The 13,467-nt window shown below is 49.3% G+C and overlaps 1 protein-coding gene across 1 annotated transcript in view; it reads right to left on the bottom strand.

Annotated features, from left to right (window-relative positions):
- Positions 1-1,702: 1,702 nt before the first annotated feature.
- Positions 1,703-13,467, bottom strand: part of GGT7 (gamma-glutamyltransferase 7) — a 16,850-nt gene continuing 5,085 nt past the window's right edge. Inside the window, exons 7-14 of the mRNA XM_009999857.1 lie at positions 11,306-11,393; positions 10,456-10,583; positions 7,516-7,604; positions 6,258-6,407; positions 5,609-5,726; positions 4,370-4,507; positions 3,291-3,390; positions 1,703-1,866 (exon numbers count right to left, since the gene is read on the bottom strand). Of these exons, the coding sequence (XP_009998159.1) occupies positions 1,703-1,866; positions 3,291-3,390; positions 4,370-4,507; positions 5,609-5,726; positions 6,258-6,407; positions 7,516-7,604; positions 10,456-10,583; positions 11,306-11,393 (975 nt within the window). The remainder of the gene's footprint in view (positions 1,867-3,290; positions 3,391-4,369; positions 4,508-5,608; positions 5,727-6,257; positions 6,408-7,515; positions 7,605-10,455; positions 10,584-11,305; positions 11,394-13,467) is intronic.

Genomic DNA, 13,467 nt, shown 5'->3' with positions numbered 1-13,467 from the left:
GAAATAAATAGATTTGACATCCCCACAGTGAAGAAAGTCTCTTCTTGCCCTACAGGCAGGGTGGTGGCACAGAAGACAACTTCTCAAAGACAGTGTTGTCCTTCCCCTGTCTCTTAGCTGAGGCCCCTGATGCATTTGTAACAGAAAATACTGTTGATGTTCCTGGGAGCTCCTGTGCTCTTCTCATGGCTGCCTGCACTCTGGTGGAGCACAAAACTATCTCTATGGTTCCTCAGCACCACATGCAAGGCTTCATGTAAGATGCTTTGGGGTCCTCAGCTGGCAGGTGGCAGAACAATTAGTCCAATTAGCTGCCATAGTGCCCTGACCACCCCAGACCGCCCGCGGGCAGCAATGGGTGTGTTACCACCAATGGGTGTCATGGGTCCCTCAGGTGGGAGGTTGGGGGTGACCAGTATCATCAACAAATGAAAGACCAAGACAGCCATAAGCAGGCAGACATATATAATATGTACAGTGACCATAATTGGCACCCTGAAAGAAACGATCACATTTTAGACAGCAGAATATGACCAAAGTCCAGAATTTCTAAGAGCCAGGTCTGTCTGACGGGCCAGTAAAAAGAGAAGGAAATGTTCACATGTGCGTTGAACAAAGAGGGGCAGCTCTCAGATGTGGGGTTATTTCTTCACTCTATTTCAGCTAAGAAATGCAGAAGCATCCTCATATTTTGCACTACGTGCTGTGGACAGAGAATTATCTCAGTAGATTGGGGTGGTTCTTTGTCCCTTCTCCCCTCATTCTCTTCAGCTTTTCCAATAGATCCACCAATACCAAAATGTGGAGCTGAATTTAATATGAATATTAGGCATGAATTTAGGAAGCAGGAAATCCCAAGCCTTTGTGTGGGATTAGCTGGTTCAGGTTTTCAGAGCAGACTGGGAGAAGGCAGTGGAAGGAAAGCCCTGAACCTACCTAAATGCTCTACAGGTGGTTTTCGGTCCACGGGCTGTAGATTTTTACAAGTCTGTGGGGTATCACTGTATCTCCAAAAAAGTATCTAAGAAAATGAAGCTCATTACCACAAAGTTTAAATTCACCACAGAGGACGCTGAACCTGGGTACGAAAACGATTTGAGGGTCCACAAGCTGTTAGAAGTTGAAAACCGTTGCTCTGGTTACAAAACCAGACTGTCAGTGAGACTGCACAGTCATTTGATTCCAAAGATTTACTCCCAAAATTCAAGGTATGCAGCAATGTGAGAAAAGGAACAGGAGGCTCTGGAGCATGAAAGGACTCCCTGATACTCCAGTATGAATTACTGGCCTACACCAGAGGCAATAACTGAACTTGGGAAAGACATGGAGATAAGATGACAGTATCATCATCACCTTTTTCTTCCTTTTCACTAAAATGAAATGCTGGTTAGAATTTGGCTTTTTGAAAAGACTGAAATGATCAGCAGGACTCTGCAAACAGAAAAGGGAAGTTTGCTCTTGCAGTCCTGTAATGAGGACGGGCCTGCTTGTAATTAAAATAATTTTCAAAGAAAAGAAAAATAACTAGAGAGCTGCATGTTGGTGCTGCTAAGCCCTCTGGTGTGGTCCAGGGTGGGGAATGCAGCAAGTCTGCTCAGCAGGGCTCCAGCCCTGGGGATGCGGGAGGGACGTTCAGAACATGCTCATCACTGGGGTCCACTTGCCCAAAGCCTTCTTCAGTGACCATGACAGCTGGGAGGTGCTACAATATTGTGGCTCCAGCAGTATCTGTGCTCCTGGGGTCCTTCAGGCCAATGATGAAGCTGTTGGTTCTCCTGGCCCCATGCACTAAGGAGACCACCTTGACTCTATCCACTCGATGGCCCCTGGCTACTAGAAATTCAACATCTTCTTCAGGGAACTCACCTGTAGGGGTTTTAAAAGAGGAGTTTGTAACTGAAACCAGTTGCCCTTGATGGAAATCTCTGCCCTAACCCTGTTGGGATCTCCAGTGAGAAGGGAATGGCCTGCAGCCCCTTCCAAAGGTGTCCCAGCCTGGGTGAGCCAAGGGTTGAGGAGCAGCCCACTTCCAGCTCCCAGCAGCCAAGAAAATAAGGGGCTCTGGAGACCTTTTAGAGATGTAGGAAAAGGGAAAACTTCATTGTTGGCAGCTTTTGTGGTTATTCTGCTTACAGAACACCAGGCAGTCCCTACTCTGAAGAGCTCAGTTACAATAATAGCATTAACAGTTATTAATCTAAACAAGATGCAAGGCAGCTCAAAACTGACAGTAAAACAAGCTGCCACATGACAAGCTCTGTGATAAAGCTTCCAATGTCCCCTTCACATATGTCTCCATCTTCCAGCCATCTGCCTTAGGTTACTTGCTCTTCTGCCTTTATTTTGTTTATGAGGGGCTTTGTAATTTCTGTATGAATAGAAGTGCCTGAGGACATGAAGCTGGGGATGCAGCTGGATGAACCAAGCAGGCACACAGAACCCCCCCCCCAGTGTCTGAGCTACACACATTGCAGATCTGTTACATAGATCTCGTTGATGCCAAATGTCCAAATACACAATTAGGACCTTCTGAAGTTTTGCATTTGTTTTTATAACATTCTAGTTCATGCCTGTGGATCACACAGTGTGGACCATTTTTGGTCACTTGGTGAAGATATGAGGCTTTGTGAGAAATACCAAACAGACCAAGACTTGCAACAAGAAGAAGAGCTGACAGGGCAGTCTGCAGACAAGAGCATCAGCACTGATGTTGCATTTCCAGCTCTGTCAAGCTACAAGCTGTGCCATGAGCCTTGTCTTCTCCACAGCTGGCGGAGTTAAGGGACACAGACTGGAAAATGAAGTAACATATTTTGTAGCAGAGATAAGAAAAGTACAGGAAGTTCTGCAGCTTTTGTCTTGGTGAAGCTGCGGTTGCAAACGTGTTTATTCGAGTCACCTCAAAGGTCCTGAGGATACCCAGGTTTTGGGAATCCTCAGACTGCCAAAAGGTTTTAAGGACAGGACAAGGCTGCTGTCAGGAGGTGAGCTGGGTAGAGAGAGGGCTGGGGAGAAGCACCTGAAAGAGTCTGGATGGTGGTGTTGGAGGGGTCAGGGAGCATTCTCAAGGCAAGGGGGAGAGGCCAAGGCTCAGCAAGGGCTCCAAACTTTGAAGAAACACAGTTGCCACTTTTTCTCTTCCCCAAAACCCTCTGCACCCACTGGCCAGCCTAGAATATGGTGAGACTTCACTGGGCTGTTGCACTTTGACAGCAGCCTGCCAAAAAGATCCTGCTCCTTCTCTCACCAGGCTACACTGTGGGTTGCACCAGCCCCGTGTCCATACTCACTGTCAACCTGCAAGGTGTGGGACTGAAGCTGTGGGTGAAGTCGACCAAGTGACAAACTTTCACTCAGATTCTTGTTGAATGTTAAAACATTTACCAAAACCTGCAAGAGAAGAAAAGAATCCTGATAACAAAAAAAGGAATGAGAACAAGAGAGGCCAACTTCCCTAACATCCTGGTCATGGATCCAACATTCTCTAACATCCACAGGTGCAGCAGACAAAGCAGATTTTGAACCATTTACCAAACTGCATGAACTAAGGCAGTGTTTTGCAATCCAAAGAGACCCTTGAAATACAGCCTGTTTCCTAATGGTGAGCAGCACCTTCTCAGGACTGCATGGGCTTTTTTTCATGTAGTTCCTGCTAAATTAGGAGAGTTGTGTGTCCAGAACATGAGGTAATCTCTAAATACCTGTTTGCCACAGCCCAAAGCTCAGCACATGACTTCTGCAAACAAAGCATTTAGGAAGCAATGGCTGCCTTTAGTTTTGCTCTGTATTTGCCTTCCAAAAGGTAAGGAAAATGGTAGCAGACTTGAGTTGTGCCTTTCTTTGTAGCTGCTGTTGTGCAGGCAATAAAGCTGTAAGCAAGTAATTCCTCTCATTACAAATCATAAATTAAGAGGAGCTGCCCAATTTATAGTCAGTGGTGAGCAGGGAGAATTCAGTTGGGAACAGATCTTTTCATAGGGAAAAGGGCCACAGGGCTGCCAGTCTCCTTCAATTCTCTGAATACAAAATGGTCCTTTTTTCCTCCCCTAATGATCCTTAAGACAAGCTTTGAACAGGTATTAGGGTGACACAAAACCATTGCAGATTTTGCCAAGATGCTTTTCCTCTACAATCATAAGTGATGCCACCAGGAAAGGTGCAAGAGAAGTAAACTGGCAACTACTGGAGATGTGAAAAAACAAATGTGTGGAACTAGTGACTTCAAAGGTTGAACTGGTAACCCTGTGGCCACCAGTTTCAATGCAGCCTGGGATGTTTGGACTGGAAAGCCTTTGGTGCAGGAGGGGACACTGCTCAGCACTGAGCCCAGGGGCTGCCCTGCGAGGGGGGTGTTGGGGGACAGACTGACCTGCACGAGGCTGCTCAGGGCTCTGTCCCCATTGTTGGCTCCCAGACACAGGTAAGTCCCACACATGCCCTGCGAGGGGCGCACGATGGTGGGCAGCAGGAACGACAGCGGCCGCTTCTGAGGCTGAAGGAGATTTTGCTGCAGTTGGAGAAAAGACAGGCCAAAGAATTTCAACAAGGCAACTGAAGCTTTGCTGCTGCTCAGACTGTGCAGGCTAAGAGAGAAAAAGCTGGGGAGGAACTTTTCACAGGAGCATGTAATGAGGGGACAAGGGGGAATGGCTTAAAACAGGAAGAGGGGAGATTGAGGTGAGACATTAGGAGGGAATTCTTCCCTGTGAGGGTGGTGAGACCCTGGCCCAGGCTGCCCCGGGAAGCTGTGGCTGCCCCATCCCTGGCAGTGTTGAAGGGCAGGTTGGATGGGGCTTGGAGCAGCCTGGGCTGGTGGGAGGTGTCCCTGCCCATGACAGGGGCTGGGACTAAATGAGCTTTAAGGTCCCTTCCAATCCAAACCAGAGATTCCACGATTCTATGAATGTCTTTCTCTTTATGCTTCAGCCAGCAATGGCACTGGTGTAGTTTTGCAAGGCTGACATCCTCCCTGACATTAACAGGATTCATCTCATCTCACGCCCTGGTTCTCTTTCCCAAAAGGTACATGGAGTCATTCACCCACTCCTAAAGCACCAACACAGTGAAGTGGGATGGTTTTACAAGAAGAAACAACAAGGCAGCACTGGAACCCATCAGTACTGGTCTGTAATCGTTTCTTTCCAAAGCCTGAAGACTTTTCTTCCACTATCTGTTACTTTTAAACCTGCAGAGCAGCAATTCAGAAAGACCATCCTTAATTCAAGTCCACAGCAAAGGACAGTTGCTTTAATGTGCATCTGTACTGCAGAAAAAATAGGTAGGGGAGATGTTCAGCCCTGGAGGTATTAAAAAAACAGGCAGACATGGTGTTTCAGGAGATGGTTTAGTGGATGGGGGTTGTAGGGCAGATGGTTGGACTTGATGATCTTAAAGGTCTTTTCCAACCTTAATGATTCTATGATTTGATAGAACTGCATTATAATGATAACTGACCCATGTGAAGCCTCTTTTTACTGTTTCTGCTCATAGTGAAAAGACAGGAGCTTCCTACAGCCTGTTGTCTCTCAGTTATTAATCAGACATTAAATAGCCTCCCTGCTATGGAGAGGAGAATAAAATTGAAAAAAAATGGTACTGCTCAAATTACCAGCCTGGGAATGGAGTTGTTCATTGTTTTATTTTGCCAGGAGAAGTCCAACATCTGGCTGTTCAGGAGGACTCCAGAGGGTGTTATTATTCCACTGCCAAAGGGACGATTCAGAGAACTGAAAAGAAACAAAAAGAAGTAGCATAAAATTCCTCCCAGAGACTGATTGTGCACCTGGAGGCGTCAGGGCTCCAATTTCCTGTCCCATCTTGGCTGGACAGAGACTTTTTGGTAGTTCTTTAGGGCTGGCTGGATGTGAGAAGTTAAAGTCTCCATGTCCTTAGGGGCAGGAACCACATGGGTGACAGCAGCTCAGTCCCTCCCTGAGTCTAAGGATTCCCCTCTAGGTGGTGGATCTGTCTCCATGCCCCCACCAGTCCTCAGATTTGGCCACCACCTCTTCTCCAGGGAGCAGATTCAGGCCAATCCAGACACGTGTCACTCTGAGGGCTGCAATGCTGCACAGGACAGAGCAGCATCAGCTCACACATCTCCACCCTGTCTTCCCCATTCCTCAGTTGTAGGACTAACTGGGACAGGGCAGCGTGGTTGCTCCAGGTCTGGTCCCATCCTGACCTCCTGAACCTGGTTTCTTCTCCCTGCTCCCACCCTCTGAGTACATTGTGCAGGGAAGAAGTGAATCCTTTACCTCACAACGGCAACAATGAAGTCATCGGGTCCCATGACAAGGACCTGGCTGGCAGCAGGTTCACTCTCAGGAGAGAAGTGAGGCATGTGGAGGTCGGAGAAGGACTGGGAGTCATTAATCAGCTGGCGCAGGACATTGGCTTCTGCTTTACTGCAGCCATGAGGGAGAGAAAGAGGACAGAAAGCCATAAGCCCAGGAAGCCAAACACCTCTTGGTGTCTCCTTGGGATACATCTACATGGCTACTGGAGGTGTCTCCCTGAGGGACTGGAACTGAGGATGGGCAGCTCCTCTGGTCCACCCCATGGAAGGAGACCCATGGCCCAGGCTGCACAGAGAGCCAGTGCCATGGCCCTCCCAGGCTGTCAGGTAAGTTCACCCTGATGGACAAGGAGTGGCACCACAAGGAGTGGCACCACACAGCTGAATGCCAAGTCCTCCAGGAGGAGGGCAAGTCAGGTCCAGCTCTGGCCACCAACTATGGCTAAAGCTGGCCCTGAGGTGGGAGGCTGGGCTGAAGCCCCAAGCCTGTCCTCTCCCATGTGTCTGGTCATCCTGCAAAGGCACTGAGCCCCATGGTGGGGAAGGGAGAGCCAGAAACTTGCATGTGTGGTCATGACCACGTGGATGGCCATTTGTCCATCCTGCTGAGAAGGAATATTTAGAGGGGTGAGAAAGTGGGAGGAACCCTCAAGATCAAGCTAGCTCCAGGAAAAACTCTGTGTGAGCACATCCCACATCCCAGCCCCAGAGCCTCGTGGTATCAGCTGTGATCCTTGTGGAAAAGTGAGTGTCAGGGGGACGGGGTTAGGCTTTTCTCAGTGATGACCAGTGATAGGACAAGGGGTAATGGGTGTAAATTGGAGCATAGGAGGTTCAAGGTGAATATCCGAAAAAAAATTTTTACTGTAAGAGTGACAGAGCCCTGGAACAGGCTGCCCAGGGAGGTTGTGGAGTCTCCTTCTCTGGAGACATTCAAAACCCACCTGGACATGTTCCTGTGTGATGTGTTCTGGGTGCCCCTGCTCTGGCAGGGGGGTTGGACTAGATGATCTCTCGAGGTCCCTTCCAGCCCCTAAGATTCTATGATTCTATGATTCTATGATAAGTGAGCCCTAGGAGGACACTCAAGGACAGACTCAGTGAGACAGAGCAGAAAAACCTCAGGTGTCCCTGTGCACGGAAAAGAGCAAATCCAGGAATGATGCCCAAACCACATACCTTGCAACTGCCACCATCCCTGTCAGGCTCAGACCTACCTCACCATGTCTTCTGCAGCATGAGTGATGGACACATCATCAGAGGGGTCTCCCAGGTGGCCAGCTAGAGTCAGGGCTATTTTTAATGTCTAAATTGAACACAGAGAGAGAAAGGAAGAAAGAGAGAAATACATTCATGTGGCTTTGGAAATACAACTTCTGATCCTCCAAACAGCAAGAGGTATCTGGTCTCCTGGCACGTTGGCTAAAGCCCATGAAGAAAAATGTCTTAAAGCCTGGTCCTGGGAATACCTCAGTGCGAAGGGCTGGCACACATGGGTACGGGCACCAAGGGACACCAGTTTGGCTTGGCAAACTCTGCTGGGAGAGCCGAGCATACCCAGCAGTGTTGGTACGAGGTGAAACTTGCCTGGACCAGCTGCTCAACCCAGCTCTGTGGTTCAGCTGCACTGCCAGTGGGCAGACAGGGTCACCAGGATGACTCTCACTTTCTATTTCCACCCCTGTGTGGTCACAACAACAGAGCTCACACTGAAGCCCAGTGGGACAGTGGGTCCTGGGCTCGCCGTTGTCTCTGCATGGCAGCTCCATGGACACAGCAGAGAGAGGAGCTGAACTACTTGGAGTCCAGTTGGAGACCTGTGACTAGTGGTGTTCCCCAGGGGTCAGTACTAGGCCCAGTCTTATTCAACATCTTCATCAATGACCTGGATGAGAGGATGGAGTGTGTCCTCAGCAAGTTTGATGATGACACCAAGCTGGGAGGATTGGCTGATGCACCTGAAGGCTGTGCAGCCATCCAGTGAGATCTGGACAGGCTGGAGAGCTGGCAAAGAGGAACCTCATGAGGCTGAACAAGAGCATGTGCAGACTCCTGCACCTGGGGAGAAAACGCACCATGCACCAGTATAGATTAGAGGTTGACCTGCTAGAAAAAAGCCCCATGGAGAAGGACCTTGGGGTCCTGGTGGACAACAAGTTATCCACAGGACAACAATGTGCCCTTGTGGCCAAGAGAGCCAATAGTATCCTGGGATGTATTAAGAACAGTGTGGCCAGCAGGCCCAGGGAGGTTCTCCTCCCCTTCTACTCTGCCCTGGTGAGACCACATCTGGAGTGTTGTGTCCTGTTCTGGGCTCCCCAGTTCAAGAGGGACAGGGACCTACTTAAGAGAGTCCAATGGAGGCTCCGAGGACGATGGAGGACTGGAACATCTGCCTGATGAGGAAAAGCTGAGGGACCTGGGGCTGTTCAGTCTGGAGAAGACTGAGGGGGGACCTGGTTAATGTCTACAAGTATCAGACGGGTGGGTGTCAAGAATGGGCCAGTCTCTGTTCAGTGGTGCCTGTGATAGGACGAGGGAAAACGGCACCAAGTGACAACACAGGAAGTTCCACCTCAACATGAGGAGAAACTTCTTTCCTGTGAGGGTGACAGAGCCCTGGGACAGGCTGCCCAGAGAGGTGGTGGAGTCTCCTTCTCTGGAGACTTTCAAGAGCCATCTGGACATGTTCCTGTGTGACCTGCCCTGGGTGTTCCTGCTGCAGCAAGAGGGTTGGACTGGATGATCTTCAGAGGTCCCTTCCAAGACCTACGAGTCTATGAGTCTACGATACTCACCAGCTGCTCCCCACACTCCCACTCTAAGTCACCTAAAGTGTCTGAACAGAAAGTGTTAGTCCCAGCTCACTTGAGGGAATTATGGTTTAAAAAGAGGAAGGGATCTGGTTTCTCCTACATGCAAAACCCTCCCTCAGCCAGCCCATGAAAAAATGGGAAAATAAGATGCAATTTCAAAAGTTTTATCCAGCCCTGGTTTTACAGTGCTCAGCCAGAGGATAATCACAAGGGGGAAAGTGGGCTCTTCCATCAAGCCAGCTCATGCCTAGCAGAAACCCACTGGACTTCCAGCTTGTAAGTCTTGCCATGTTCATTCAAAGTTGAAGACAGTACATTACCCTGCAGGCAGACAGCTGGATGTGACTTCTGTTTTGGTATGTTCCATCAAGCAACAACTCCTCTTGAAGTGCATCACTTCTTCTGATGTACAGTGTAGAATATGAAACACTCACCTGACCACCATGCCACAGAGAGGATGTGCAATAGGCTTGGTGGCCAGGGAAGAGCTCCACTGAAACAAGCAGTTCCCACCCTGCAGGCACAGGTTAAGGCATCCTGGGCAGGGCTGTCCCAGGGCTGGACTATCAGGTGCTGCCCTTCTGCTGAAGCTCAGCCACGTGCTCAGCCATGTGCAGAGTGTAGCACTTCCAGCTGGTGCGTTTTTGCAACTGCCAAGTACCCACTGTCCTGTCTGGTACAAGATGTGGTTACATACCTGCTTAAAATTCCCAGCTGGTTAAACCCAGCTGTGGGTCTGTCAAACATCTAAGAGGACAGCTCTGCTTAGAGGGCAGGGAACTGAGTCTTGGCTTGGTTGGCTTCCTAGGAAGCTGCAATGTTCTGTAGGGCTGACAGCCCCAAACACTGAACAAACCATGATCTGGACCACTGGGATCACGAGGTTGGCTTTAGGTTTTAAAAACATATATAATGTGTTTGGTCTGTTTCCCTTGTTGTTGCCGCATGGAGGTTTCTGTTTGAAGCATCTCAGGGCTGACCCTCCAGTGCTCTGGTACCACCCTAGGGCCTCCTGAGCATAAGAGGTGGAGAAAATAGATGGGACCACCCTCAGCTGCTGTGGGTCATTCTGAAGAGATGACTGCACACATGAAATGGACAAAAGCCACAGTCTGTTCTTCTGCAAAAGCTCTGCCTAAGCAAGAAAGAGCTCAGCTGAGCAGGAGGCTCCAGCATCTGCACCTACCGGGGGCAGCAGCACAGCTCACATTGACAACTTAGCAGTCTATTTGCTCACTCTCCTCCAGGAATTACCCAGAAACACCTTAATCCAACCAAGGAATTAATAAAATATTCTCTGGCAGCACCAGATTCTCAGCTAAATGTTGAACCTCCTCCTACCTCTGCCATCCAGTGCAAGACATTCCCCCTGGACACTTGACTTGTGATGTTAAAGCCCTCGAGGATGTTCAGGGCTGTGATCAGAGCAGGACCTGCATGTGGAGGTGGGGGACTGAATACAAGATGACCTGTGGAGGGAAGGAGAGAGAAATGAAGCTGCTTTTTGCCAGATACTGTCCAGTTACAATGCTTTTCCATAAGCTTGTCCTTGAGGACAGGACAGCTTTTCCAGATTTGAGGGGACATAATGGAAAGCAACATGATTTGAAAAGGATTTCCCAAAACATTCATGTTGTATCTTTCTGTTTCTTTCTAAGGGGTGCAGGGCACCCACAGTGAGATGGTTTTTTAATTCAGTTCTTTTTGGTTGGCTGGTTGGTTTCTGGAATGCAGGACAGAAGAACAGAGACAAAATGGACTTGCAACATTACAGCTAGAAGGAGAGTAAACACAGGGGTTTTTGGAAAAGAATGAGATTTTAGCCAACTTTTTGCATTCAAGGAAGTTCTTCACCCTTGTAGATCAACTTGGGGAACTGTTCAGATGTAGGCACTAGCCTGTGGACCAGCTTCTGCCTAGACATGGCATCAGCATGTGATCATGTTGCACCTCTACACTTGCACACTTGTATCCAAACACCTCAATCAGCCTCAGGGAAAATCCAGGCCCTGATTGCTAAGAGCTTCCTGAGCTGCATACAACACATCAGTCCCAGGAGGCAAGAGCAGGAAACTCCCTGGGTGGCTTTTCTGCAGGTGCTTCAGTGCAGCTTTGACTTCAACACTTGTTGAATCCTGTGGCCACCTCTTGGCAGGTGAAGCAACCTTTTAACTGAATGGTCAGGTCTCACCTTGATAGACTGTGTGGACAGGATCCTCCACCCTGGCACTGTAATTGCTGAAGTCTTCCTCCACCAAGACTCCCCCATAGCTGTGGACCTGCACAGGACAGCAAAGCAGCACGGGCTGAGGGGGCTAGGCCAAGGCTGCCCGTGTTCCTCAAGCTGGCCCAGATGAACACACACAAACCACAATGTCAAACAAATGCCATTGAGATTCCCAAACAACTGCCAGGTTCCTCACCAAGCCCTGAAGATCTGTGCTTTCATGGTCTTGGTGGCCTGGCTCACCACCCAGCAACCCTGGCAGGCTCTGCAGCTCATCTCCCAAAGCTCACCCACCCCACGGGTTCTCTGAGGATGTTCTGCCTACCCGTGAGGACTGGCATTGCCTCACAGCCTCCTCTGCCCTGGCTGCCAAGGATGAGTATGTTGAAGGGTATGAAGCCTTTGAATGCTGCCAGGATAAAAGATATATCTGGATCCAGAACAGAAGGAACCTGGGTGTAGCAGGTCACCATCACTAGGGATCTCCACCACACTTATTCCCACCCTATTTTTAATTATTTCAGGTGATAGTGGGTCTGCTGGACCCTTGGTCATTTTCTTTTCTTTAAAGCTCTCCCAGGGGTACAATTTACTAGGCTTGGTGATTTTCACTGACACAGTAAAGATAATTCCCTCTACTGCAGGTCTTCTGTGATTGAGTCACGATGGAGATCAGGTAGGACCATCATAACTGCATTCTGCTGGCCTTAAAATCCCCTGAAGTAGGTAGTGTCAGTCAGCATACAGGTGCTCCTGTGCTCATGGGCACATGGGACTCCTTGTTTCCACCCAGGACAAGCTACATAACAACCTGGTGAGAGGTCCTCCTTGGGTGAGTTGCTGCTATGAGTCCTCTGGATTTCCATCCAAAAATGGGCAAGAACAAGTAACTGCTCCAGTTTCTAAACCAGCCAGCCAACTTGGCAAGAAAACTCCTTCTCTGGCTGAAATGGATGAATCACTGGAGAAGGAAAGCTAAAATGCAGGACATGTTGTGGAGGGCAGCATGTTTAACCACCCCAAAGCTGCAAATGAAGATGGAGCCCCTGCTTGGGATCCCTGCCCCCTTCCCAGAGCAGCCCCCAGGACCAAGTCAGGTTGAACCCAGGAGCTGGGATGAGCAGGCAGGTGCCCTTGCTCAGACTTGGCTCCCTAGCTCAGCAGAAAGCCTGGGAGAAGCAGTGGGAAGTGGGGCAGGAAGAGCCCAACAGCACAGGAAGGGGAGAAGGCCTGGTTAGCCCCATGCTGCTGACACCCTCAGATTCCCCAGAGAGCACTTTGTTCTAGCTCCTGTGCCTTCCTGCTGTGGGATGGAAACAAAGGGGTTGGATGTTTTGGAGCTTTACTTGGTTTCACCACATCAGTGGCTTCTCTTTGCTGGAAAAAGCAGCACTGTGGGAAGTCAGCACTTTGCTCTGCAACCACAGCTGCAATTGCACATTTGACCCCAAAACTTGCCAGAGTCTTTGGTTTTGAAAACCTGGACCTCCACAGAGAGCTTGTGCTTCCTTGCAGCAGCCCTCAAGTCAGGGGAACAGGGTGATGCAGCAGGGTTTAGCTGTGCAGACGCACCACAAGCTTGGGGCTTGTCCTGCTCCTCATTCTCCACCTCTGCTATGGTCCAAGTGAACCAGAGGAGAAGGTTTCCAAACACAGAGCTCACAATTGTCTAAGGCTTGAGCTGAATCAGCCCATTACAGATCACTGGTGACATGTTGCAGGTGCACCACTTTCACCATGGTGGTAGGGAAAAATGGTGCCACCAAATTTTTCCAGAGCACCTCTAACAACAGGACTTAAACTGGGGTAACCCTCAGTGGGACCAACCCTAGCTGATCTTCTGCTCACAAAGCTCACAGTTTTATTTTTAAACCATCTTGGAGCCTGTATCTTACAGTCCCATTTAACAACAGTATTTGCTCCATGGCAGTGGGGCACCTTTCTGCATGGGGAAAAAGGGGTTGTCACCCAAGGGGGGCTTGAAATTGAGACACTTTTGCCTTTGAAAAACCAGCCTGTCCTGGTTATAGAGGAAATGGAGGTTACACTTCTGCAGGCTGTGGAAGTGACCTGATGTCACTCAAGCCACTGCAGTGGCAAGGGGCGGGGGAGCGAAGGGAAAAGAG

The sequence above is a fragment of the Chaetura pelagica genome, unplaced genomic scaffold (genome assembly GCF_000747805.2).
Source record: "Chaetura pelagica isolate M959 unplaced genomic scaffold, ChaPel_1.0 scaffold146, whole genome shotgun sequence".
Lineage (NCBI taxonomy): Eukaryota > Metazoa > Chordata > Aves > Apodiformes > Apodidae > Chaetura > Chaetura pelagica.
The sequence above is the reverse complement of the archived record's forward strand: the minus strand, read 5'-3'. Positions and strand labels throughout refer to the sequence as shown.